The following is a 26,206-nucleotide window of genomic DNA, read 5'->3' as shown; positions in this document are numbered from 1 at the left end:
TTGGCCACAAGCACCCAGGACTGCAGTATTTTAATCAGTTTCTCACATGCACTTGGGAAACGGCACGCTTTGTGTTCTTTCCTGATTGAGGGTTGGCTTTTGTTTTGGTTTTTTTGTTTGTTTGGTTGGTTTTGTTTGTTTTATTTTTGGAAGTGGTGGGCAGAGGAAGCCTTGAACAGGCAGCTCTTGGCCAGGGGTCCTGGCTGACACCTCCTCTTCTCCCCAAGTAGTGCAGGAGGGAGAGAAAATCCAGGTGAAACTCACCTATATGCCCCCTCCCCGTCCATTTAGGGGGTTCAATGACTGCCTCTCGCTTTCTCGCCAACCCCCTGGCCCAATTCTAGCAGCTTTTCAGTCCGATCTGGGGGCACCATGATATACGCAAGACCAGAGAGCGAAGCGCTGGACCCTCGGGGGCGGGGCGGGGGGGGGTATGGAGGGGCGCAGTCTCGTTCAGACCCCGAGGGTTCGCGCCGAGCCCCCTCCCTTCCCGCAGCGCGCATAAGGAGCCGTCTGTTCGCGGCTGAATAAACAAGGAGGGGGAAGCAGCGCCCGGCCCCCTGCCCCCCAGGCCGACCCCCCGCACAAAGCGCCTTTCTCCAAGGAGACGCCGCCCGGGCGCCTCCGGAGCGCGCTCCGTCTGTCCTCCCCTCCCTCTGGCGGCAGAGCAAGACCCACAAACCGACCCCGTGGAAAAAAAAAAAAAAAAAAAAAAATTTTTTTTTTTTTTTTTTTTTTTTTTTTTTTTTTTTAAGAAAAAGAAAACAAAAAGGAAACCCAACAAAGATCTGAGCACAGCACAAAGCGACGGCGTGCGGAGCTAGCTCGCGCCTCCGTCCGCCTCCGTCCGGCTTCTGGTCCAGGCGAGGCCAGCTCGAGCGCAGCGCTGGGAGCCCGCCAGCGCCCCCTCCCCGCCAGCCCAAGCCCCCGGGGCCCCGGTGCTGCCCGGCCCCGGCGCCCCGACGGCACACGGGGGACCCAGTCCGCAGGGCTGCGTCCCTGCCCGGCTCCGAGCCACCGGCGGCCCTCACTTCTGGCTGGCCAACTGGTTCTCCAGGTCCTCCAGGCGCGCCGCCAGCTGGGCCAGTGAGCAGTTAAGGAAGCCGATGGGGGTTTCGGGGGTCCCATCCCCTCCCCTCCAGCCCGGGCTCTCGGCCCCAAAGGATATGGTTCTGCGTTAGCTTCTCGAGCGCCCCCAGCGTGCGACCCTGGAACTCCACGAGGCTTTCGCATTCGCACGGGCTCCGAAGCTCTGTACCCGCGCCGATGCCCTCCTCTGCCAGCCGGGCACAGAGAGTCAGGGGAATGAGAATCTGCAGGAAGACGAGCCGGCCCTGGCGGCTCCGCTCGCCTGTGGCTGAGTATGTGGGCTTTGGAGTCAAACAGGTCTGGGATGAATACCAGCTAGGTAGCTGTGAGATACTGGAAAACTCACCCAACCTTTCTAAGCCTGAGTTTCCTTGTCTGTAAAAAACGGATACAAGGAGAAAATCTATTCATTGGGTGGTGCTGAGGATTCTACGGTGTGTGTGCGTGTGTGCGTACATCTTAGAACAGTGCTTTTCAAGCTTTAATGCTCATTGGAATCACCAGATCTTGTTAAAATACAGACTCTGATTTGGAATGGCAAAGGAGAGAGGAGACTCCACGCTTCTAAGAGCGAGCGATGCCTATGCTGCTGGTCCACGGACCACACTTTGAGTAGCAAGCACTCTCCAAATGAAACTTCATGCAGCGATGGAAGTGTTCTGTTTGCACCCCGTCCAGTGCTGTAGCCACGAGCCACGTGCAGCTATTTAACATTGGAAATGTGGCTAGTGTGATTGAAGAACTAAAAACTCTAACTTTTTAAAGTAATGTAAATTAAGTGGGCTCATGTGGCTAGTGACTATTTTATTAGAGAGGGAATATCTAGAACACTGCCCAGCTTAAGTATACACTTTGTGTGTTTCAATGAGACTAGTAGTTCTTAAAGTGTGGTCCTTGGACCACCAACCACCATCAGTTAGCACCTAGGAAGTTATTAGAAATGCAAATTATCAGGAGTCCCTGGGTGGCCAGTATGCGTCCAACTCTTGATTTCAACTCAGGTCATGGTATCAGGGTTCATGCGTTTGAGCTCCGCTTCAGGCTCCATACTGAGGAGCTTGCTTGGGATTCTCTCTCTGCCTCTCCCTCTGCCCCTCTCCTGCTTGCTCTCTCTCTCTCTAAGTAAATAAATAAACGTTAAAAAAAAAAAAAAGAAATGCAAACTATCAGACTCCACCTCAGACCTACTAAATCAGAAACTCTGGGGTTCGAGCCCAACAATTTGTGTTTTAACAAACCCTCAAGGTGAATCTGTCACACACTGATGTTTAAAAACCACGGATCAAAAAATAAACAAACAAAACAAACAACCAAACAAAAACACTGATCCATGGGGCACCTGGGTGGCTCAGTCGGTTAAGCATCTGACTTCGGCTCAGGTCATGATCTCACGGACTGTGAGTTCAAGCCCCATGTCGGGCTCTGTGCTGACAGCTCAGAACCTGGAGCCTGCTTTGGATTCTGTCTCCCTCTCTTGTTGCCCCTCCCCCCCTTTCTCTCCCTCTCTCTCTCTCTCTCAAAAATAAAATAAACATTAAAAAAAATTTTTTAAACCCACTGATCCAAGTTTATCTCCACGCACATTTCAACATTTCTGAAATCAAAACACGTCTTACGATTAAATTTGGCACCTGTTTTTTCTCAGAAGTATATAAAATGGGGAATCTTACAATGGATGATCTTAGATTCACTGAAATTTTGTAAACATGTGCCCTTTTTAATATTACAGCACGGTGCCTGGTGCGTGGCCTTCACAAAAGAATTGCTTTTATGACTGAAGAGTGATTTCTTAGTCTTGTTGGACCCTTAGCGAATTGCTGTATGTCATGTCATCAATGGGACTGATAACAGTCCCGCAAAGACTCCTAACTTCACAGCTGGGGAAACCAAGGGCCAGAGAGGGAGAAAGATCTGCTCAAAGTTGTACAGCCAATTGGTGAAGAGCTTCAACCACAGAGCCCAGATTTCTCTTAGAATTTTAGAGCTGGAGGGGCACCTGGGTAGCTCAGTCAGTTAAGCGGCTGACTTTGGCTCAGGTCATGATCTCGCAGTCCGTAGGTTTGAGCCCCGCATCGGGCTCTGTGCTCACAACTCAGAGCCTGGAGCCTGCCTCGGATTCTGTGTCTCCCTCTCTCTGTGCTCCTCCTCCGCTTGCTCTCTCTCTCTCTCTCTCTCTCTCAAAAATAAATAAACATTAAAAAAAAAGAATTTTAGAGCTGGAAGCAAGCTTGGGCAGCCAGCACCTTCCCCTGTTACAGAAGAGAGAAGTTAAGGTAGGGGTGGAGGTTAAGTGACTTGCTCAAAGACACACTGCGGGGGACATACGAGTCAGGACAGGAGGGCCATGAAAGAGCATCTATTCCGGTGCCTCCACGATACCCTAGCTAATTATTAGATTAGCGTGGAGAGAGGGAGAGGGACAGGGAGAGAGGTAGGGGTGTGTGTGTATATACATACACACGCGTGTATACACATTCATGTGTGTACATGTATGTATGCACACACCTATGTTTATGTACATATATTTTTAAACTCTTTCTCAAAACTGCAGACTCCGCAGGCCAGCCCAGCTCTACCGAACCTAGCTGTGGAGGGGCCCGGTAACGGGAAAGAAAAGCCACATCTCTGGGTTGGAATGCAAAGACTCCATGGTAAAAATTCCCCCCGAGAAGTTCCCTACACGACCTACAAAGTACAGGACACAAGGGTCAACAGCCCTCTTCTCCTCCACAGATAGACTGGGTCCCTTATTCCTCAACTGCACACCAGATGAAGTAGATGAACTGAATTGGGAGGCTATCGTGTCCAAAAAGCACACGTTTTTGTGTCCTTGGAACACTCTCAGTCCTGCCACTTTGCCAGGTCTGTATAGTTGAATTCCAACAAGTTAAAGGGATTTATGATGTCACTCCGCGAACAAGGAGTTTGGCATGCCTTTGGGAAAGAAATTACTCTGAGCACCTGCTAATCTGAGGGGCAGGAGCCAGCCTAGTCTAGTGCTCTTTAACTTCCACGTCCTTGGGAATCACCCGAGGGTCTTGTTAAAGGACAAAATCGGATTCATTAGGCCTGGGCAGCTGTGGAAATGCTGCGGCTCTAACAAGCCACCAGGCGACAGCCCTGCCACTGGTCCGCGGACCACACTTTGAGTAACAAGGCTCTGTCTAGTGGGTCCGTCGCCGGATTATAACTCTATCCAGGACGGCGTTGCATAGGAAGGGGCAAGATCCGAGGCGGGGCACTGGCTGGAGGGGACGGGTCCCGGGTCGGATGTGCTCACCAGGGCAGATGCTGCCTCTGAGGTTCTCCAGCAGGTGCGTCATGGAGCCGAAGTCAGGGGAGTAGGACACGTGCAGCTCCGCAGGCTCGGAGGCGATCTGGCGCAGCTCCTCCTCCACAGCCTTGCCCACGCCCACGGCGTACATGACGATGCCTGTAGGGCAGGAGGACGCAGCGGGTGCCCCAGGCTTCAGGAAGGACCCCTTCCGCGTCCCACCCAACCCCAGCCCAGTGCGTCCCGCGCCAAGCCCACCTTCCTCCTTGGCACGCGCCGCCCACACCGAGATGTCATCCTGGGAGCGGCCGTCTGTGAACACCAGGCCCACGCGAGGCACGTTGAGGGCGCGGGGCCGTGCGCCCTGCGCCTCGGAGAAGCTGTGCTCCACCATGTGGCGCAGCGCCAGCCCTGTCATGGTACCGCGCTCCATGTACTCCACGGCCAGGACCGCCTGCTTGACCTCGGCCGCGGTGCCGTAGCGGCCCAGCGGGAACTCGGTGCGCACGCGGCTGGAGAACTGCACCAGCCCCACGCGCGTGCCCTCGGGGGACACGTCCAGGAAGTCCACGATCTGGTTCACAAAGCGCTTCACCAGCTCGAAGTTCTGCGGGCGCACGCTCTTGGAGCCATCAACGAGCAGAACCAGGTCCACGTGGCCTTCCCGGCACCCTGGGTAGTGAGAAGAACTTGGATTGGGGGCCAGACCCTTGGCTGGTGGCAGCCATCTACCCCAGCACCCCACCCCCGTCATTCATTAGCAAACAGTTATTATATAACAGGTACCACGTGTGAAGTCCTTCCTGTGCCAGGCACTGTACTAGGTGATAATAGCAATAATAATAAAAGAATATAATTTTATAATAATAAATTTATCAATAATATATCGAAAGAATATATATTGTTAATATATAAGCTGTAACAATAACAAATAAGAACAATAACGTTATTATTTGACAGCTTACCTTGTGCCAAGTCCTGGGCTAAGTGCTTTATGTATTTTTTCTCAATCCTTCCAATAATCTTGGATTATTATCCCCATTGATATAGCCTGAGGTTCTGAAGGGTAGTGATTTGCCCCAGACTCCACAGCTGGTAGTGGCTGAGCCAGATTTGAAGCCAGGTCTGTCTGACCCCAACACCCCTGCTCCTAAATCACTCTACAGCGTTGCCTCCCCTGTTCTGAATCAGGGACTTTGCGAGGCCCTGAAGGGGGTTCAATAATAAAGGAACATAATCCTGATCCTAACGAAATCAGGATAGAACAGAGCGGTCAGACATGCTATCTGCTGCAGCCGAGGGAAGAGGGGCAGATAGGGAGCCCAAGGTAGGAATAATTCATTCTTCCCAGCGTTGGTGAGGAAGGCTGCATGGAGGTGGTGACATCTGACTTGTTCTTCAGGGATGCGCAGGAGTTCTTCAAGGCGAGAAGGGACATGCTGGATGGTGGGAGCAGCACGTGCAGAGGCACGGAAGCTGGCAGCTCTCGACACCTTCCGGAATGGGCCGGCCAGCCTGGATGAAGTGTGCAGGCATGGTGGGAAACGCGCGTGGTGGGAAACCTTGTCTGTGATGAGCTAAGCTGGTGGTTTCAAAATGTTGACCACACCCCACAGTAAAAAATAACAATAACAAATGACACACTTGGTATGCTTGCATGTAATTAAGTTTCGTGAAACCTCACTTACTCTTTCTATAGGCAGTAACTCTGTTTTCTCTTTTTAAAAAACAAACAAAAAAAAAAACCCCAAAAAGGCTAGTCGTAATCTACTAATTTGATTTCACTACCCACTAATGTGGCTGTACCCACCATGCGAAAAACTCAGGGGTAAGGCATCTGACCCCAGGGGTAGGCACTAGTAAGCCCAGAAGACTCTCGAAAAGGGAGAAATGTGATCAAATGTGTACTTTTGATATGAACCTTGGCAGCAGGGTAGAGGAAGAGGGGGAAAGACATGGAGGCAGGACACGGCACGCCCTCTGCACGCCCCCACCCCACTGTCACGGACACACACACACACACACACACACACACACACTCACAGCACACCCTTGGGCCACAGCGAGGGCAGAGCCAAGCACGCTCAGAACGAGGGCAGTGGGGCGGAGGCCGACGGAACACCCTCCCGCCCGGCACTCACGGTTGCAGCTTTTGCCATCTGCCTGCAGTTGCTGGCCCTCAGGGCACAGGCAGCGGTAAGAGAGGCCCTCACTCACACACTGGAACTCACATCCATGGTCTACACCATTGCAAAGGTCCCGGGCTTAAAGGAGAGACAGATCAGGATGAGTCAGGGTGGACTCCACCAGCCAAGATTCCTTGCCCCTCGACACAAACACAAGAGAGCCCTCCTCACCCTGACAGCTCCTCCCGTCGGGCAGCAGGTCGTGGCCCTCTCTGCAGTGGCACCGGGGCCCACGAAAGGTGCTAACACACTCGTGCTGGCAGCTGTGGTTCCCAAAGCTGCAGTGGTCAATGGCTGGTGGGAGGGAAGAGAGAGCAAGGTGTCACCTCTGATCGGAGCCATCAGGGACCTCAGTCCAGGAGGCGGGTGGTGGGGCTCACTCACCCCTGCAGCTTCTCTGGTCCCGCTGGAGTACAAAGCCAGCTCGGCAGCGGCAGGAATAGGAGCCTGGGGAGCTGATGCAGTGGTGCTCACAGCCGTGGGTCCCTTCAGCGCACAGGTCAATGGCTGAGGAAGAGGTGAGCTCAGCATCTGCCCTGGGCCTGCACTTCTCAGCCCTGACAGAACAATCATCTGAGGAGCTTTTTAAAAAAGACCTATGCCTGGGCCTCAACCCCCAAAGATCCTGACCTAATTAGCCCGGGGTGGTCCCCAGGCATCTATGATTTCTATAAGCACAGGTCACCTTCCTAGTGGGCCAAGTGGCTCCCCCAACTCAAGGCCCAGCTGCAGCCCAGTGTGCCCACTACTAAGCCAGGCATAAGAACAAGAATCCACAAGTGTAGAAGGGCCCCTGCTCTCAAGATGGTCACTGACTCACAGAGGAGGACCAGGTTCTGCCACTTTACCTATCTGAGCCTCCATTTCCCCATCCACAAAATGGGAATATAATGGAAGAATGCAACTGCTATTTCTAACTTCCTTCTAAAGAGGGTGAACTATTGCCTGCTGAGTAGCTTGATGGTTTAGATGTACAAAGACAGCCAGAGCTGAGCTGGGAAGTAGGGACTGGAGAGGTGTAGATTGCCCTGTACAAAAGAGTGAGAATTTGGGGTTCCTAGAAAGGAGATGGGAGTGAAGAACAAGAGAGATGATGTGAGCACGAGTACCTGTGTGGGCTGAAGTTGCCCATGAAAAATCACCTGTAATGGGGTGACAGAGGACTTTGGGGATCAATGGTGTCTAATATTCAATTATAATCAATAGGTGTTTCTTTTGTGTGTGTATGTTTGACTTTACTTAAATGTGATGCACACTCGGGGCGCCTGAGTGGCTCAGTCGGTTAAGCGTCCGACTTCAGCTCAGGTCATGATCTCACAGTTCGTGAGTTCGAGCCCCACATCGGGCTCTGTGCTGACAGCTTAGAGACTGGAGCCTGCTTCGAATTCTGTGTCTCTGTCTCTCTCTGTTCCTCCCCCACTCATGCTCTGTCTCTCTCTCTCCTTCAAAAACAAATAAAAACATTAAAAAAGAATTTTAAATGTGATGCACACTCTGTTCACCCCCATCTTTAGTAAAACAGATATATGCACCACTTACATATACACACACATGGCCTTGTGCACACAAGCGTGTAAACCAAGGAAGAGGCTGATTTACATACACAGAGGAACAGCATGTGCAGGTTGAGAAATTGAGCGAGGACCCATAAGTTGAATGAATTCAGCAGAAGCTCAGAGCAAGAGGTGACCGCAGAAGGTAAGCACTTGGGGAATCCCCAGAGGTCTCGGGGAAAGATTCAAATGGCTTCAAGCCAGCCTCTTCTAAGTTCTAGAAACAGGAAGACCCCAGCTGACATCTGCATTGTTGGAAACACATGACTTCTTTTCCCCAGTCGTTATGAGGTTGAGAGATAACGTATGTGAACGTTGAAGTGCACCGTCTAATACTAAATCGGCACTCGGTGAGTGGTAGCTGCCATCATGTTCAAAGGAGTGGACACACATACACGCGAAAAAGCAAACCCCAATTGTATAAGGAAGGCATAGTGTGGCATACCTTTTCAGAAGACAAAAATGAAGAACCAGGCCTTGAAGGATTTGCAGGTGCAGAGAGAAGCAGCAAGGGCAGCCCAGAAAGAGCTGAGATGCAGAAGCAGGAATGCCCCCCACCATATATCGGGGGGGCAGGGGTATGGAGACCCTAACTGAAGACCCCAAAAGTGAGTGTCTGCATAACAGAAACAGTAAGAAGATGTGCATGGGAGCATTCACAAACAAGTTTGGGAGGCGTATTGGAGCCAGGGAGGAGGCAAGCCTGAAATAAGGGAGAGTGATGTAGAAACCACACTTAACTATGGGGTCAAGATTTCACCAAGGAATTGTGTGACTGCAGGCAATAGCTTCCCTTTTTTAGACCCGTAAAGGTGCTGAACCTTTACTTCCAAAGGCCTTTCCAGACTCACTGGTCTGATGCTGGGGCAATAGGGAGCCACAGAAGATTCAGGAGCAGTGAGACTGCAAAGGCAGGGGCAGCTCTCACCCAAACAGCTCTTGTTATCTGCAGCTAGCTGGTAGCCAGGGTTGCAGGCACAGTGGAACGTGCCCGGGGCGCTGACACATTGGTGCTGGCAGCCGTGTCCCCCCTCAACACACAGGTCCTTTCCTGAGGACACACAAGTATAGAATCAGCGAGGGACAGATGGGAAGAACCCTCCAACAAGAAAAAAACTGGGTGGGGTCAGAGGCAGGCACCAAGTTCAAGTACGGCTTTAGATGGGACCAACCTCAGGTGAGAGGGAGGATCTAGATGGGAGGGCTTGGGGAAAGAAAGCGCCTGAGTAGTCACTATGAATAATCTCAGAACAGGAGGTCATCACCGGGCTACGTGTGTCAATGGGATGGGGCAGGACTGCAGAGGGGTAAGGTAGAGGAGGTGGAGAGGTGTTAAATCAAGGTGGGTGGAATAATTCAAGGTGCAGAATAGATGGGCAGCATTGTGGGAGGAACTAAACAGAGTAGGCGGGGCCATGCCCATGTGGGCGGGGCATGACAGTTTACGGGTGGGCGATTGCTCTCAGCTGTGACAGGCGGTGCTTCTTGTGTCGAGAGGGGATTTTAGAGTTTGACCTCAGACCAGTGGTAAACCACAACAGCTCATCGGGTGAGCAGGCATGCTAAATGTTGCTCCTTGTGGGCTAAGCCTAAGCAAAAGTGGGCAGACCTGGAATGTGAGAGCCTGCGGTAGCCCAGACGCCACTTAGCTATCTGGTGGGCGGGGCTGAAGCTAGAGTGGGCGGTGCCTCCCGGGACCAGCCGGTATTTACTCGATGAGAAATCGCTCCAGCGCTCCCCTAACTCACCACACAGCCGACCCTGGAACTGTAGGCCAAACTCCTGGATAAGATCGAAGGACTCAACGAGGAAGACGTGCTCGTCCAGCGGGGGAGACGCCATGGCGCGCAGGGAGCCCACGTCGGCGCGCTGCACCCCCACGGCGTAGATCTCGATGCCGCGGGCGCGCGCCTGAGCCGCCACCTCAGCCACGCGATCCTGGGGTCGCCCGTCGGTCACAATGACAGCGATGCGCGGCACGCGCGCCTCCGGCGGGCGCGCGCCCTCGGCCACGCTGAAAGCCACATTCATGGCGTACTGGATCGCCAGCCCGGTCATGGTGCCCTGAGCTAGCGGCACCAGCGCGCGAATGGCGCGCTCCATATCCTCGCGGCGCGAGAAGGCGCCGAGCCGGAAGACGCTCTGCACTTGACTCGAGTACTGGATCACTCCGACGCGCGTAGCGTTGGGCCCCACGTCCAGGCCGCGGAGGAGGCCCACCAGGAACTGCCGCATGGTTTCGAACTCAAAGGGGCGCACGCTGCGCGAGCTGTCAATCACGAACACCAAATCCAGGGGCCCCGTTCGACACCTGGGACCTTCGAGGAGATCGGGAAGGACTTTCCTAGGTCTGCAAAACCTCATCTCGGAGGAGATCCCCAGGGAAACCCAAGGCGAAATGGTGCTTTTCCGGCGTAACAGCGCGTAGCGCAGAATTAACCTAGCAAATGCGAGCTAGATACCTCCACTCATCCAGCATTTGCTAAGGCCAGATTTCACCAATTCTCTATCCTACAGCTCTTAAGAGCTATTCTGAGGAGGCATTCCCCATTCGGGAGTGGGCGAAGGGATGGCGCAAACTCAAACGACTACAGAGACCAGGCAGGCAACATGAATGAGTGAACTTGGGTTACGCTGACCGACACCCAGCCAAATGTTGCCACGCGGACGCCATGTTAACAGATCCTTGGATTTTTCAAGGGAGGTCCCAAAGCAGAATTGTTACGTGAAGTCTCCTGATTTTTCAGTTCACTTTTAAAAATTAAACGCCAAATGGGCACTTTTGCATGTTACCGCCAACTTTGTTACCTCTAAGCCACATCCTACAGATAAGGAAACTGAGTCCCAGAGAGGCGAAGCTGTGAACTAGATAGAACCTAGCCCGTTATGATTTCAGAGCCTTTGTTTTTTCTCTCCCCAGCAGACCTAGCTGGCTGCAGACGGAGAACCAGCTTTTGTTCCCTTCCCCCTGCTGGTGAGGGCTGAGCCTTGCTCACCTGCGAACTGGAGCTGGCTTTCCCAGGGCTGGAGAAGCAGCAGCAACATAGGCAGTGGCGAGCATAGAAGGCCCCTCATGGTGCTTGGGGGACCGAGAAGGGAAGTGCCAGAGCCTGGAGGGTGCAAGGAAAATAGCAACGCGGTAATATTTACAGAGCTCCTACTCTGGGTGATGGGCACTTGGAGCGGGGGGAAGGATCATGGATTTACTTTACTAACGTCTCTACCTTTGTGTATGTTTGAAAATTTTCATAATAAAAAAAATTGCAGTACAGTGCTGGGAAACACAGGGAATCCTACTTTGCAGAATTGCAGAGTAGTATTTAGATAAACGGAAAGCAGATTTAAAAACATATCATTTAAAAATAAAATGCCCCTCGAAAAGAAAACATCCACAAAAAATAAATGAAAAAGAAAAAGGCCTTTCTAAACGCCAAGCACCGTGTTAAATGTCCTTCATGCATTGGGACATTTAATCTCGGCAATTCTATGAGACTAAAACTGTTACTCTTCCCATCGTACGGATGAGGAAACCGTCTCAGAAAAGAGAAGCGCTGGTGCCCAAAGTCACTCGGCAAGAAAGTGGCTCGCCAGGATACAGTCCTACGCCTAAGTGGTTCCAAAGACCAGCGACGCGTTCCGCGGCCTCTCCTGCCGGGAGAACCTCTGCAAGAACAAAGCCGTCATTCCCCACCCTGGCCCCCTCCCTCCCCACACAAGGCGCTTCTGTGTGGCTGTCCTTCCAACACACACGTACGCACGCGCGCACACACCCAGACATGCAGGGCCCAGCCTCTGGCCCCTGGGGAGAGCCGCACCCTTTCACCCGGTGGGGGGTAGGGACCCGCAGCGCGACCGCCAAAACGCGCTACGCAGGCTTGGAGCCTCCGCTTCCCGCCTGCTCTCAGGAGACACCGCCAGGGGGCGTCTTCCCGAATCTGGCTGCGTTGGTTAGGTGGCCGTGGGAAGACCACATCTGCCTAGCAGGTGCCCCAGCCCAGAGCAAACAGTGGCCGAGAGCCCCGAGGCCTTGGAGATAAGCCCGGGTCAGGATATATCCGACACCAGGGCCAAGAAGCAGGGGAGCGCAGGGTTCCTGGGACAGCGGCATTGGATACGCCCGGAAGGCGGTGAGTGAGGCCCCAGCGCGCCCATGGACCCTGTACCGGCAGCAGGTGAGCGCTCACTCTTTCACCGCCCTTGACGACGCCCCTTGATAATCCCGAAGGGTTCCCGTTGTACAGATGGGGAAACTGAGGCCCAGGAAGGCTGCCCGCTGAGCTGCAAAGGAACCTGGGACTCCTGGTTCCCGTTCTCCCTTCTGGGCTGCCTGGCTGCCTAGCAACCTGGCGCCGAGGAGTCACTAAACCTCTTTTCCTTCCATTCACTCCCCCTACTCTATACCCTGCCCCCGACGCCCCATGCTGAAGCTGCGTTAGCCATTTTTCTGTTGCTTGTTTCCTGGCAGAGGGGGCCAGCTGCCCTAACCCAACCGCAGCCCCTCTGGCCCCCTCCCCCAATTCCGTGAATGGGCCTATTCTGAGCAAGGTCGGGTGCGTGCAGCTCACTCCAGGCGGCCTTCCCGGCCCGGATCCTCTCTGCCTTGGCTTTCCAGGCCTGCTAGAAGAACAAAAATCCCTCTGGCAGGGCCCGTCGTGGGAGGTTGACTAAGCCAGATGTGCCAGTTGCCGCTGCAAACGGGAGGGTGCAGAATGCCTTCTCTAGCTTGGGCCATAGCCAGGGCCACCTCTGCGGAGCATGGGGGGAGGGAGGGAAGAGACAAGGGGCCCTTGCCACCTCCCATTCTTTCCCACCTGCAGAAGCCTCTGGGTCCCCTAAGATCCCCCTTATCCTGCTCTTGGCCTGAGCCAACATCTCCCCTGGCACCCCCTTCCCCCTGCCCAGTAATCCTAGAAAGTCAAAACATCGACTGCCTCCAAGTGCATCACCTTCCCAACCCTCTTATTCTACAGAGGGAGAAACCAGGTCCAGAGACTAGTGTCTTGCCCTAAGTCACACAGCAACGTGGTGACAGGTCTGATACTAGAACCCCGAGCTCCTCTGAGGGGTTAATCCTCCCGTTAAAAGATTCGGAAATGCCTTAGGGTGGGGAGACTGGGCTCAAAAGGAAGGAGAGGTCTGCAAATAACTCCTCAAGAATTGGCTGATGAATAAATACCTGGGGACATTCCTGGCGGTTCCTCGAGGGAGGAGATCAGGAGGCAAGCAACCCCCCCCCTTTGGTGGCCTTGTTGGTGGAGGCTCAACTTGGAAAGGACCCCACAGAAGTGGAGAAGGGCACTGCAGGTCAGATGGGGGCACCGTAAGCGGTGCGGCGGCGGTTAGACGCGGTCGTCTGGCCTGACTTGACGCCTGCTCCCCTGCAGACCCCTCCGCGCCCCCAGGCCCTTTGACTCACCTGAGCCCGCCGGACAGCTCGGAGGCGCGGCCGCGGAGCGGAGCCGACGGGCGGAGCCTCCCGGGCAGCTGGACCAGGTAACGGCGCAGGCAGCGCGCCCGAGGTGGGGACTGCCAGGAGGCTGGAGCGAGCGGCGGGGGCGGCCGCATTTAACCCGGGGCAGGCGGTGGGGAGGGGGAGCGCGGGCTGCGACCCCTCCCACCGGCCGGGAGCGATCCCCTTTCCTCGCAGGGCTGGGGCGGGGCCAGCGCGGCGCCCCTGCTCCTGCCGCCCCGGGAGCCGCCGGCGCGAGCTGCGGGGCCGGAATTCGGCTCCCGGCGGGAGGCTGGGCGGCCCCGCTCTCCGCCGCCGGAATGCGTCGGATGCCTCCGAGGCCCTTCCCCGAGGAGAGCCCCAAGGGGCGGAGCGGGCCCTGGCTCGGCCGGGCTCCTGCCCTCCGCTGCCCCCTCCAGGAGTGAGAGGCCCGGGGCTCTGGTCCTGCGCGACGGGCGAAAGGGTTCAGAAGGGTAGCCGCAGGGCTCCCGACTCTCCCCCAGGCCCCACCTGGAGGCCCCACAAATCTCTGCCGTCTCGGACTCCTTCGCCCCGTCTCTGCAATTCCTTAAGTCTTGGGCCCACCCACCACCCTCCCTCGTCAAAACTCCGAGGCCGACAAGCCACCAGGCCCCTAGGCTCTGACTGGCCCACTCCCTTGATTCTGGAGGCCCTGAAATCAAGGGAAGGAAAGCTAGGACAGTTAACAGGCCCCTTCTCTTGGGAGAAAGGGGGTGAGGAGGGTTGCTTTGACCCTGGAAGACCGCAAATGTTCCTTTAGGATCCCGGGGACACCGTTTTGGGTGTTTACAGGCTTCTGGGGGCAGGCAAGAGAGCGCTCTGGTCCAGGGGTCCAGCAAAGCTCTTTGCCCCGGCATCCAGATTTCGCCGGGATGGGTCCCCTCAAAGTGTAAGGAAATCATGCACCCTCACATACTCTGTTTCCGTCCCAAGACCGGCACAAGTGTGGCCTTTGTGCCGCTGGGGCCTCTCCCCAGTGCTTCAGGCTGTGATGGGCATGGAGCCAGACCTGCAGAGTGGCGCCCGGGTGGTCCCGGTGGGCTCCCTGCAGGCCTCATTGAGTATGGGCAGCCTAAATATTTAACCCACAACTTAAACGCGGAATCCCCTCTCTTACCCAATGCTTTCCGTCCCTGACCCCCCATGCATTTCATTCAACCTCCTTGCTGGGCTCCAGGCCACCTCTCCCCTTAACGCTCATTCCTGCCCAGCTGCCAGCCTGCACCCACCCCCGGGTCACCCCCAGAGCATGTCATGGTCCTGAGGGAAGGCGTGCGCCAGTGCCTACAGCAACAGTGTGAGCAGACGGTGTGGATCCTGCATGCCAAGGTGGCTCAAAAATCATATGGAAATGAGAAGCGGTAGGTGCCTGGCTGGCCCCTTGGAGGTCCCTGCAGCCACCTTCTGCTCTGTGCTTGCCTTGTCTTTTATTTATTGTATTTTTTATTTTTGTTTTATTTAAGGCAATCTTTTTTTTTTTTTTTAAGTTTATTTTGAGAGAGAGAGACAGAGAGAGCACGCACAAGCAAGTGGGGACAGGGCAGAGAGAGAGAGGGAGAAAGAATCTCAAGCAGGTTCTGTGCTGACAGCCAGGGGGCTCCATCTCAGGAACTGTGAGATCATGACCTGAGATGAGATCAAGAGTTGGAAACTTAACCAACTGAGCCACCCAGGTGCCCCCAGTTCAGTGTCTTTTAAATTTTTTTTAATTTTTAATGTTTGTTTATGAGACAGACACAGAGCACTAGTGGGGGAGGGGCAAAGAGAGAGGGAGACACAGAATCTGAAACAGGCTCCAGGATCTGAGCTGTCAGAACAAAACCCGATGCAGGGCTCGAACCCACGGACCGCGAGATCGTGACCTGAGCCGAAGCCAGACGCCAAAGTCAGACGCTCAACTGACTGAGCCACCCAGGCACCCCACCAGTTCAGTGTCTTTTAGAACCTGGGGAGGACACAGAGCTCGACTATTGGCCCATCAGGAGCCTTTTCCCTCTGCCTCCACTGGCCTCCACTTTGGTGTATAACAGAACCTCCTTGTGAATCTACAGTATCCCCATTCACTCATCATCCACCCATTCATTCCTTCTTTCATTCAACAACTACTTACTGGGTGCTTATCAGGTGTCAGGCTCTCTGGACAATGCTGGGCCCTGGACATATGACTCCAGAAGACAGATCCAGCCCCTGCTTTCATGGCATCTTCACTGTGGTGTGGAAGAGACAGACAACAAACTCCGCACAAATCAGTGAACAAGAAATTCCAGACTGTGATGACAGCTGTTAGAGCAGAATTGTAGGACAGCATGATGTAGTAGAAACAGAGGTGGGGGCACTTTAGCTAGAAAGGTCAAGATGGTGGACAGGCCTTTTAAGGAGGTGACATCTGAATTGAGATTTGAATGTTAAAAGGGAGCCAGACAGGAGAAAATCTGGGGGAAGCGTGTTCCAATTAGAAAGAAAAGAAAATGCAGACACCTTGAGGTTGTACAGACTTGGCCTTTTCTGGTACAAAAGAAGTCAGAAGGGCTGGAATTAGAAAAGGAGGGGGGACTTTGTAGGAAATAAAGTCGGAGAGGTAAGCAGGGACCACATCAACCGCTAGAGGCTTTTAGGAAGACAAATAACATGATTGACCCCTGCTTTTAAAGAAACGAAAAGGCAGTGTGCCCACTTTGCTCTAAGCAGGTCGTAGAGGGGAGGCGTGGAGGCAGAGAGAGCAGGGGAGAAGGCTGATGCCGTGGTCCAGGCACAAGTGATGGCAGTTGGGACTGAGGTGGAGGTGATAGGAAACCCATGGATTGTGGATGTGTTTTGAATGCGGAGGGGACAGGACTTTCTAATGGGTTGAGTGAAAGGAGTGATAAAAGCAAGTTCAGATGTATTAACATCTGGGGTCCACGGTCACGGAGAAGCCTGGGGAGGGCACTGGGAAAGGAGGAGGAGCAATCAAAGATTCTGCCCGATTTGTGCTGCCTTTGAGACGTCTAGAGACAGTCGAGTGGAGAATGGATGTGCGAGTCCAGCGTTTGTATGTCTCCGCAGGTTCTTCTGCCCCCCGCCCTGTGTCTACCTCGCAGGTCCCGGCTGGAGGGTGAAGCCAGTGCAAGGCCAAGGTGAGGGTGGACTCCTGGACTGCCGGGCGCCTCCCTGCGGGGGGACAGCACAGTGCGGCCTGGGAGCCTGGCGGGGTCGCATGCGCTGTCTCGCCGCGCCCTCTGGCGGCGAGAACTCCGCTTGCCTGGCACCCGAGTCCTTCCCGAGCCGCCTCGCGTCCCTTTCCAGCCCACCAGCCAGGGGAAACCGGACCCACGGTCTGCGGTTACATGGGACTGGATGGCGCGTCCGGCAGCGCCGCCGAGACGCAGAAGTTGAATTTCGAAGAGCAGGCAGACTCCAGGGTGAGAGGGCGAGGGACGGGCTCTGATTCCTGTTTCCATCCTTGCCCCTTCCTTGGCGAGGAGGGCTCATCTACCCCCTGCCCACAACCCCCCGCCCCCCGCAGAAGCCAAAAGATAGGTGAAGAGGCGGGGGGACCGGGGTTCTGCCTCGAGGGTGAGCCTGAGAGCTGGGATCGTGCTGCTTCCTGTCACGTCCGATGGGGCAGACGTCAGAAAACTGGTGGCGGAGGGCTGGGATGAGACGGCCCGGTGCCCGCGCACCCCGTAGGAATTCGGTTGCGCCAAGACCCTGTACATCTCGGACGCAGACAAGAGGAAGCACTTCCGGCTGGTGCTGCGGCTGGTGCACCGGGGGGGCCGGGAGCTAGGCACCTTCCACAGCCGCCTCATCAAGGTCATCTCGAAGCCCTCGCAGAAGAAGCAGTCGCTGAAGAACACTGACCGTGAGCCAGGCGGGGCGCGAGGGCTGGGCTGGGCGGTCAGGTGCCACCGGGTCCAGAGCTGCCGAACTGGGGAGGGAGGAGACCTAGATTGGAAGGGTCGGGCCAGAGCGGGAGAGGTGGAGTCTGAGCCGAGAGAGGGGCGGGGTCTGGCTCAGGTCTGGGAATGAGAAACGAGAGCAGAGGAAAGGGGACAGACGCCAGACACTGGGGAAAGGGACCGGGGGTGGGGTGGGGGGTGGGGAGTCCAGCGCAGACAAAAATGGCCAGCAGGTGCTGAACTAGAGACAAAAGTGACAATAAAAGGGCAGTCAAAACTATCTATTCAGTGCTGGATGTATGCCTGGCTCTGTGCTAGACGCTGGATCCCTGTAACATAAAGACAAGTGCCTGTTCTGGAGGAACCCACAGCCTAGCACGGGAGATAGACACACATCGCTCATCAGAGAGACAGTTTGAAATAAGGACTGCCCTGGGTGCCAAGTGACAAATCCCAAGGGGGCCGGGGCCTGAAGCACAGTGACAACACTGTTGTCACTACCCACGAAGTGAGGTGGGGGAAGGCATAGGAGAAGGTGGACTTCCCTTGCTAACATTAACAAGAATCATCCTATTTGATGTTCACTGCATCCCTCTGAAGCAGGTACTATCATTGTTCGAGTGATAGGAGGGCATGAGGGAAATGAGGTCTGGAACATTCATCCATTCATTTAATGAAATAGTTGGGCCTATCACAATCCAGGTGACTTGCCTAAGAGTGCCCGGCTAGGAAGAGATCCAGCCAGGATTTGAACTTGAGTCAGTGTCACTCCAAAGCCCATGCTTACTTTCTGTCTGTCTGTTAAAAACCCTGTAGAACGTCTCAGACCCAGGCAGTGCTCTGTCTGGCCCTTGGTATCAGGTAAGTGGTATAGTGTGGTGGTTAGGGGTGCAGATTCCGGAGCTAGGTGGCCTAGGTGCTACTGGCTAGCTATGCTATCTGGATCAAGTTTCTCTCTCTCTCTCTCTCTCTCTCTCTCTCTCTTTTAATGTTTGTTTTGTTTTGTTTGAGAGGGAAAGAGCACGAGCAGGGGAGGGGAAGAGAGAGAGAGAGAGAGAGAGAGGAGGGCAGCCCTGATGCGGGGCTCAAACTCATGAACCACGAGATCATGACTTGAGCCGAAGTCAGATGCTCAACCAACTGAGCCACCCAGACACCCCAAGTTGCTCTCTTAAACAGAGATAGTATCTACCCCAGAGCAGGGTTGGGAGAATCAAATGAGCTAATGCATATAGAGCATTTAAAACAGTATCTGACATACAACAAACATTAGCTTTCGTTATTATCCAATGGATGGGAACTTAGGCTACGTATAAATTGAGCATTTACAATATGCCTCGCACTAGGAGGGGAGAGAAGATGACCTAGTGCTTTCTCCCCAAGTGGTCAAAGCTCCGTCAGAAAACGAAACCATGGTTCCAAGTGTGATAAGCTGGAAGAGATCGGTGTCAAACCCTAGAAATATCACACTGCTGTTTCACACCACATGGTATTTGCTTATGCAGCCCCCTGAGCAACTCCTACCTACTTCCTGCTCCCCAGCTGAGAGTGTAACCTCCTCCAGGAAGCCTTCTTTCACCCAGCCCTTACCACCTCATTTTGAAACTTTATATGTATGTCCCACCTCTCTGAGACTGTGAACTCCTCCAGAGTAAAATTGGGTCTAAGTCACCCTTTGGTGCCCAGTACCCAGCACAGTGCTTGCCCCAAAGGAGGCACGTAGTGAATACTTGACAATATTGTTTATCGAACTGAAGGGCATCCAGGCAGCAAAAAGGAACAGGCAAGGATACAAAAGCAGGACTCCAGCCGGTACTTGGTAAAGGGCCGTGAACTAGGAATGCCCAGTGTGTCTAGGCCAGTGAGCATACGAGGGGACTGACCCAGGGGACAGAGGACCAGAAACTGCCTGGAAGTACAAGGAACCAAGGTAGGCTTGGGCGCTGATTTCACCTCCCCTCACAGTGTGCATATCCTCGGGCTCAAAGGTCTCCCTCTTCAACCGCCTGCGCTCCCAGACGGTCTCCACGCGCTACCTGTCCGTGGAGGACGGCGCCTTCGTGGCCAGCGCGCGCCAGTGGGCTGCCTTCACGCTCCACCTGGGTAACCACACCAGCCGGCCCGGGGCTGGGAGCTCACATGCATCAGCTTATTTCATCTTCAGTCCAACTCCTCGAGAAAAGTAAACTTTGCCCAAGGAACTGAGGCTTGCCAAAAGTCCCAGTGAGTCTGTGACTAGTCCAAGCCATTCTGACTCTAATGTCCAGCCCTCTCCGTTCCTCTCAAACCCCACCCTGGGAGCAGACACTTTCAAGGATGGCCACAGATGACCCCTCCAGAATGAGAACCTTCAGCCTTAGCTGTCTCCCTGCATGCCGACCCTCCCCGCAGGATCCAAGTGTGATGTGGGGTGGGGCCAGAGGCAGGGAAGGCAGGGTTCAGGGGAGAAACTTGGGACCCCTGAAAACCTTCTTTCCTTCCCTTCCCTCTTTTCACGCCAGCTGATGAACACTGTTCCCAGGGGGACTTCCCGCCTCGAGAGGGCTACGTCCGCTATGGCTCCCTAGTGCAACTCGTCTGCACTGTCACGGGCATCACACTACCTCCAATGGTATGAGAAGGGAAGGCATACCTGGGGGGTCCCCCCAGATCCATGCAGAAAGTCTGACCCACAAGGGCAGGGCTGGAAGGTGAGGGCCCAAGGCATAAAGACATGCATTCTCACTCTAGATACTCAGTGCTTTGTGGGGCTGGATGGAGGTAAAGGGTGGGGGGTGGGGGGAACTGCCAGAGCCCATATGGCTACAGGATAGCAGAAAGCTAGCTGGGAGGGCAGCCTCTGTGCACCCAGGCACCTTGCCGCCATGCTTCCTACCACCCCTTCTGTTGTAGATCATCCGCAAAGTGGCCAAACAGTACGCGCTCCTCGACGTGGACGAGCCCATCTCCCAGCTGCACAAGTGTGCGTTCCAGTTCCCCGGTGAGCCTGCCGGAGAGGGTGGCACTTACTTATGCCTCGCCGCAGACAAGGTGGTGCAATTCCAGGTGAGAGGGAACGAGTACTGGCACCAAGCGTTCTAGAAGCTCAGAACATAGAGAACCGGAGAACGTAAGATGGTCATCATCATAATGACTGCTGCTTACTGAGCGACACTGCCTCCCATGGAATGTTAGAATCATAGACTATCAGGACAGAATCCAAGAATGTAGAAAAAAATAGTAACAGTATTAATTGAGCAATACTCCTTCCCAAGGAATGTTAGAGTCATAGAATGTTAGGAGATAAGATTTTAGAATGAAAATAAAAATAAGTAATAGAATTGAGAATTATTGTGCAAAGAGCATTAGAATCATAGAATGTTCAGGGGCACCTGGGGGGGCTCAGTTGGTTGAGCATCAGACTCTTGATTTCGGCTTGGGTCAAGATCTCAAGGGCTCATGAGATCGAGCCCTGTGTCAGGCTCTGTGCTAACAGCGTGGAGCCTACTTGGGATTCTCTCTCCCCCTCTCTCACTCTGCGCCCCACCCTCCCCAAATAAATAAACATTTTTTAAAAAAGAATCATAAAATGTTAAGCCACAGAACTGTAGAATGTGGAAAATTATTATTAAGCAGTACAACTCCCAAAAGAATATGATCATGGAATGTTGAGATAAAATCATAATATATAGAAAATATTATTATTGAGCTATATTGCCTCCCCAAGCATTTCAAACCTGTAGAATAGAATTGCACAATGTTAAGAAATAGAATTTCAGAATCCTAAGAAAATAGACCTTTGGAAACCAGCTAGTTCAGGGAACTTAAGGGCCTTGTCCAAGCTCACAGGGCAGGTAAAGCTCAGAGCCTAGGACTGGACCCCAGGATGCAAGAGCCCAGGCATTATGCTGACCCATGCCACCCATGCTGGTGGCCACCATCCCCTTGGGTCTCCTCCCAGGCCTCCCCCTGCCCCAAAGAGGCGAACAGGGCGCTGCTCAATGACAGCTCTTGTTGGACCATCATCGGTACCGAGTCGGTGGAGTTCTCCTTCAGCACCAGCCTGGCGTGGACCCGGGAACCCGTCACCCCAGTGCCCCTCATCAGCACCCTGGAGGTGAATCCGGGGCGCTGGCGGGCGCAGGGGGGGGCGAGCGGGGATCTGGCTCGGGGTGTGTGTGTGTCGGGGGGGGGGGGGGGGGATGGGGTGCTGGCAAGGGAGAGCAGCAGGCTCTCGGCCACCGCCCCCGCTCCCTTCCGCCCCCAGCTGAGTGGTGGGGGAGACGTGGCCACGCTCGAGCTCCACGGCGAGAACTTCCACGCGGGGCTCAAGGTGTGGTTCGGGGACGTGGAGGCCGAAACCATGTACAGGTATAGGGGGAGCCTCCCTTGGGCCGCGGGGAACGGGACGGGTGCGTGCCGTCGGCGGCACTGCAGCCCTAACCTCGGTGCCACCCCAGGAGCCCGCGGTCCCTGGTGTGCGTGGTGCCCGACATCGCCGCCTTCGGCAGCGACTGGCGATGGCTGCGCACACCCATCACAGTGCCCGTGAGCCTGGTGCGCGCCGACGGCCTCTTCTACCCCAGCGCCTTCTCCTTCACCTACACCCCCGAGTACAGCGCGCGGCCGGGCCCCCCGGGCGCCCCCGAGCCCGCCGCCGACGCCGACGCGCTGCTCGAGAGCATCCACCACGAGTTCACGCGCAGCAACTTCCACCTCTTCATCCAGACTTAGGTCCGCGCCCACGCCCGGCCCGGGCCTCCCTGGGGCCCGGGCTCCGCCCCCTGCCCCTTTGCTGGGAAGTCAAGGCCAGAGCCTGGGCGGCGGCGGGCCCTCGCCGGAGAAACTGCCACTCACTCGTCCACCTGAGTGATGCTGTCCAGTCACCAGCGTGGCTCTCCCCGTGTTTGTCTGTCTCACTCTCTAAATCAAGCAGTCTCTCTCTCTCTCTCTGTCCCCCACAGTACCTTTGCACATCTCCCCATTTGTGTGTCCCCATGCCTCCAACTTTGTCTGTTTCTCCCTGTGTCTCAGTAGGATTTCACACACTCTTAAGAGCCAGGCCTGGGACATTTACCTTCTGTGCAGTTGTGTCTCCTCTTGAAGAGGACCCACACAGTTCCACACACCCAGGCCTGGAGCACCATGTCCTGCATGGACTGCTAGCTCTGACCCCGAATGCCAGCTCCCACCTAGATCCCCAGGTCGGGCCTAAAGTGCTGGCTCTCACCTGGAGCACCCGGCACTGCCCGGAGCACTGGGTTCCACTTGGAGCACCGGGTCACTCCTAGAGCTCTGGGTCTCACCTGGAGCACTAGACTCACCTAGGACGCCAGATCCCACCCATTGCAGGGGATCTTGCTGGAGCACCAGGTCCCATGTGAACGCTGGGTTCCACTGGAAACACTGAGTCCCTCCTGGAGCATGAGAGGCCTGCCCTGGAGTACTGGGTTCCGCCCTGGAAGACAAGACCTGCCCCTCCTGGTGCTCCCAATGGCTGCGGCCAGGCATAGCACCCTTGCCTGTGCTTGCTTTGTGCCCAGGACGGTAGTCGGGTCTTGCCATCTTCACTGTCCACCCAGGCACTTCTCTTGCAGGCCCAACAGATCCTGCAGGTCAGGGATTCCTCTGCCATCCCAAGGCAGAGTCTGATCTGAATGACCCACCTCCCCAAGGAGCGAGGCGCTCAGTGTAGTTCCCCCCACTCGCACACACAAGAAGGGACCGTGAGTCCAATGGAGCAGAGAGCCTGCCATTTTGACCCTTTCTGGAGAAGGAATGAGGTTCAGAAGCAGCTAGCATTCTTGAACTCCTGTCCCTGTCCTGGGGCCCACCTGTTGGCTCTGGGGTTGAGTTCCCTACTAGCTATCCCCCCAGTCTAAGCAAAGATGCACCCCAGGCTCAGGGGCAAACGTAAGATACAAAACACAGGACAGTTCCAGGCAGAACTCCTGGGATCAGCTGGACAGTAACTCAGCTGAGAGAGGAGCTTCTCAGCATGGGAACCAGGAACCAAATGACAGTCTGCCCTGATCAACCTGCCCACCCCCTGTCAAGTCTGTGCTTTACAGGGAAGCAGAAGAACCAGGCAGGGTCCTGGCTCAGGCCGTTGGAGCCATGGATATAGATATATGTGGGTGCCAGCTACCTGGTCCAGTCCCTGTGGTGCCCCATGGGGACAACTGCTCTAAAATGTGGGTTCAAGGCTCTCACTCCTCTGGGCCCTTCCTGGAATTCTGAGAAGGGCTCATTCCCCAGGAAGTTTCTCTCCCAGAGGGAGGAGGGGGTGGGAAGCCCGTGAGGAAGAAGCTGACATTTCCCAAGGGGAGGAAGTGACCTTTGCTCTTTAAACTTCCCCAAATTATAGTGAAGATCTGTCATCTGCCATCAGCAGGCTGAAACTCACTATGATCAGGAAAGAGAAGCTTGTTTAAGGGCCCTTCATGGCCCCTGAGAGTGAATCCTGGCTGAGGAATGCAGGGGACAAGTTGAATGGGAAATGTCCCCTACGTGAGTGCCTGCTTCAGAAGAGTTTGCTCTCACTGCCCCGTGATACTGTTGAAGCACGAAGCCACTTAGAATGAGTTTCACAGCAGGGTGTTGGGGCACAAGGGCCCATTCAGCCCTGTGCTCGAGGACTTCCTCTGCCACTTCACAAGGCAGGAGTCCTGGAAGCCAAGATCCTAGGTTGGCCTGAAAGCCCAGGCCCCTCCATGCAGCCCTGTCTTCTTTTGCACACCCCTCGGGGCACCATAGGACCCTCGGTCCCATGTATGCACCCACGTGGAAGTCTGTGACCTCAAAGCCTTGGCCTGTCTTCTAAGTTCCAGCTGCAGTACTCTGCTCAGAGGTCCTCCTAGCCCTGAACCTGAATCTGACATCCAGTCCCTTCCCACTCCACCCCCTTGCAGCAACCCACTGTCTGTGTCCTTTCCTCACGCCATCCAGCCACAGAGGCCTTCACCTTGCCTTCCGCACTAGAATAAACTTCCTTCTTTCCTCTCCCTCCACCTACTGCCCTGATCTCCAAATCCAGCTCAAATGTCACCTCTTTCAAGATTTCCCTAAGGCAGGATCAGCTACATACTTTAGGGGACCCAGTGCAAAACTAAAATGTATGGGGAAAAAAAAGAAGAAAATGAAAATGTATGGCCCCCTTGTGCAAAAACTATTTAGAATTTCAAGACCGTGACAACAGAGCATAAAATCAAGAAAGGCCCTTCTAAGCCTTGAGTGCACAATTCACATGCCCTGGACCCACCCCCGTATTCCCCTAGAACTTCCCTGGGACCATGTCACCACCCACCCTGGATGAAAGGGCTTTATGTATATGTCAATTGTCCCCTCTAGACTGTGAGCTCATGGGGAAAGAGGCTCATGGGTGTGTGTCCTAGAGGGTGCATTACCAGACCTTGAACTTTGAGCGGGGCTCAATAAATACCAAATGGCCAAGCATTCATTGCCTTGGCAGTTTGTATATTTGCGAGTGTAAAGTGAGACCAGCAGGTGGCACTGTTTCCCTCCCAAGAATTAAGTTTTCGAGTATCCTTAGAGAACTGTGAGGGTATTAAAAGATAATCTTCACATTTTCACACTGTCAGGATGGGAACCCTAGGGTTGAGAATCATTGCTCTAGTCCATATTCCCCACTCGTTTTACAGACGGGGAAACTCAGGCTCGAAGAGAAGGCCCATGAAGCTCCAAGAGCACGTTGATAGCAGAGCCTAATTTAAGTCCTATACTCCTATTGCTAAATCTGGGACTCTGAGGCTCTCACAGGGTGAGAATAAAGTCAAAATCTCTGTTCTAAAATCTCCTAGCTTACCAGCTCTCATGTTGCCTGAGTTTCCACCATGAACTACTAGTCTACAGGCTTAAGCATTGACTTTTCGGTTTCTCTCTCTCATTTGTTTCTTTTAAGTGGGGCTTCCCCGAAGAGTCTCACATTAACCACAGTGTGGGTAAAATTCTCAGACACCTTCCTCCCTGGGTTAGGATGTAGACTGCTGAGGGCACAGACGGAGAAGACAGAGAGGGAGGGAGGAAGCAGCCTTATTTGATGGCAATAAAACCGATAAGATAATATCCACTAAGTTTTCCAAGAGTCATCCCTGACCACACTTACCAAAAAAAAGGCCCTCCAGGCAGGCTTGGCTTTCTTCCGGACCCCAAGGGACAAAGGCAGGCGGGGCAGTATTGGCATAATAATGCTTTCAGTGGGCAAAGTGGTCAACACCTGCCGTAGCTGGCTGATCGCCCCAGAGGCAGGCAGAGTTCTAGGGGAAGGCAGAGCCTTGTGGCCAAGGTCTTTATGGTTTCATTACATGGGTTCTAAATGGGTTCGATTATAGAGTGCTGAAGTAGAGCCCACTCTACCAAGCTCATTCCCAAGCCTTCATCTGGTTCAAAACATCCTCCTCCCCAACCCTGGCTGGTGCCTGGAAGAGTGCCATCCCTGCCTCATCCAGGCTAGGGGTGTCCTAGGCTTGGCTGATTTTGTCCTGATTGTGTGTGTGTGTGTGTGTACACACTTCTTCTTCCCACACTAATTACTCATATGTATTTTCAGAAGAATCACCTTAAGATCCAGGAATGCAGCTCAAACAGTGGCTTTCCAGACAACACCCATCTTGGAAACAAAGTTGTGTGTTTAAGCCAGGCACATTTGGCAAGTTCAAGTCACTTAACCTCTCTGTGCTTCAGTTCCCCCTTCTGTAAAAGGGGAAGTATTTGTTTCACAGGATGTTGTGAGGAATAAAATAACCAATATATGT

General features: G+C 54.3%; 2 protein-coding genes across 5 annotated transcripts; one reads left to right on the top strand and one right to left on the bottom strand.

The window, feature by feature from the left end:
* Positions 1 to 990: 990 nt before the first annotated feature.
* On the bottom strand, positions 991 to 13,568 carry MATN4 (matrilin 4). Of its 2 annotated transcripts, XM_030309518.2 has the most exons (11): positions 13,519 to 13,568; positions 11,099 to 11,212; positions 9,851 to 10,420; positions 9,031 to 9,153; positions 6,934 to 7,056; positions 6,721 to 6,843; positions 6,505 to 6,627; positions 4,622 to 5,035; positions 4,370 to 4,522; positions 1,169 to 1,276; positions 991 to 1,086 (listed from the first exon to the last, which is right to left on the bottom strand). In XM_030309518.2, the coding sequence occupies exons 2-11, from the start codon at positions 11,175 to 11,177 to the stop codon at positions 1,028 to 1,030; spliced, it is 1,875 nt and encodes a 624-aa protein (XP_030165378.1). In that variant the 5' UTR covers positions 11,178 to 11,212; positions 13,519 to 13,568; the 3' UTR covers positions 991 to 1,027. The 2 variants fall into 2 exon arrangements, with proteins under 2 accessions (XP_030165378.1, XP_030165379.1); XM_030309519.2 differs by lacking the exons at positions 991 to 1,086; positions 13,519 to 13,568 and having other exon boundaries at positions 1,210 to 1,464; positions 11,099 to 11,595.
* Positions 12,121 to 26,206, top strand: RBPJL (recombination signal binding protein for immunoglobulin kappa J region like). Of its 3 annotated transcripts, none has more exons than XM_032592558.1 (12): positions 12,121 to 12,274; positions 13,487 to 13,595; positions 14,784 to 14,933; positions 16,618 to 16,688; positions 16,858 to 16,973; positions 17,242 to 17,416; positions 19,419 to 19,556; positions 19,955 to 20,064; positions 20,346 to 20,498; positions 21,394 to 21,549; positions 21,700 to 21,803; positions 21,893 to 24,887. In XM_032592558.1, exons 1-12 carry the CDS (start codon positions 12,253 to 12,255, stop codon positions 22,164 to 22,166), a joined length of 1,578 nt encoding a protein of 525 aa, XP_032448449.1. In that variant the 5' UTR covers positions 12,121 to 12,252; the 3' UTR covers positions 22,167 to 24,887. The 3 variants fall into 3 exon arrangements, with proteins under 3 accessions (XP_032448449.1, XP_032448450.1, XP_030165382.1); XM_030309522.1 differs by lacking the exon at positions 21,893 to 24,887 and adding an exon at positions 26,002 to 26,206 and having other exon boundaries at positions 12,124 to 12,274; XM_032592559.1 differs by lacking the exon at positions 14,784 to 14,933 and having other exon boundaries at positions 12,122 to 12,274.

This window comes from Lynx canadensis, chromosome A3 (genome assembly GCF_007474595.2).
Source record: "Lynx canadensis isolate LIC74 chromosome A3, mLynCan4.pri.v2, whole genome shotgun sequence".
NCBI classification, from domain to species: Eukaryota; Metazoa; Chordata; class Mammalia; order Carnivora; family Felidae; genus Lynx; species Lynx canadensis.
This window is presented reverse-complemented; position numbering and strand designations above follow the sequence as displayed.

Coding starts and splice junctions, on each gene's coding strand:
- RBPJL (XM_032592558.1), top strand. CDS start 12,253: ATGGACCCTGTACCGGCAGCAG. Junction 20,065..20,345: donor GCATCACACTACCTCCAATG/GTATGAGAAGGG, acceptor CTTCTGTTGTAG/ATCATCCGCAAAGTGGCCAA. Junction 21,550..21,699: donor CCCTCATCAGCACCCTGGAG/GTGAATCCGGGG, acceptor TTCCGCCCCCAG/CTGAGTGGTGGGGGAGACGT.
- MATN4 (XM_030309518.2), bottom strand. CDS start 11,177: ATGAGGGGCCTTCTATGCTCGCCACTGCCTATGTTGCTGCTGCTTCTC. Junction 6,628..6,720: donor CGACGGGAGGAGCTGTCAGG/GTGAGGAGGGCT, acceptor CTCTCCTTTAAG/CCCGGGACCTTTGCAATGGT. Junction 1,087..1,168: donor CGAGAAGCTAACGCAGAACC/ATATCCTTTGGG, acceptor TTAACTGCTCAC/TGGCCCAGCTGGCGGCGCGC.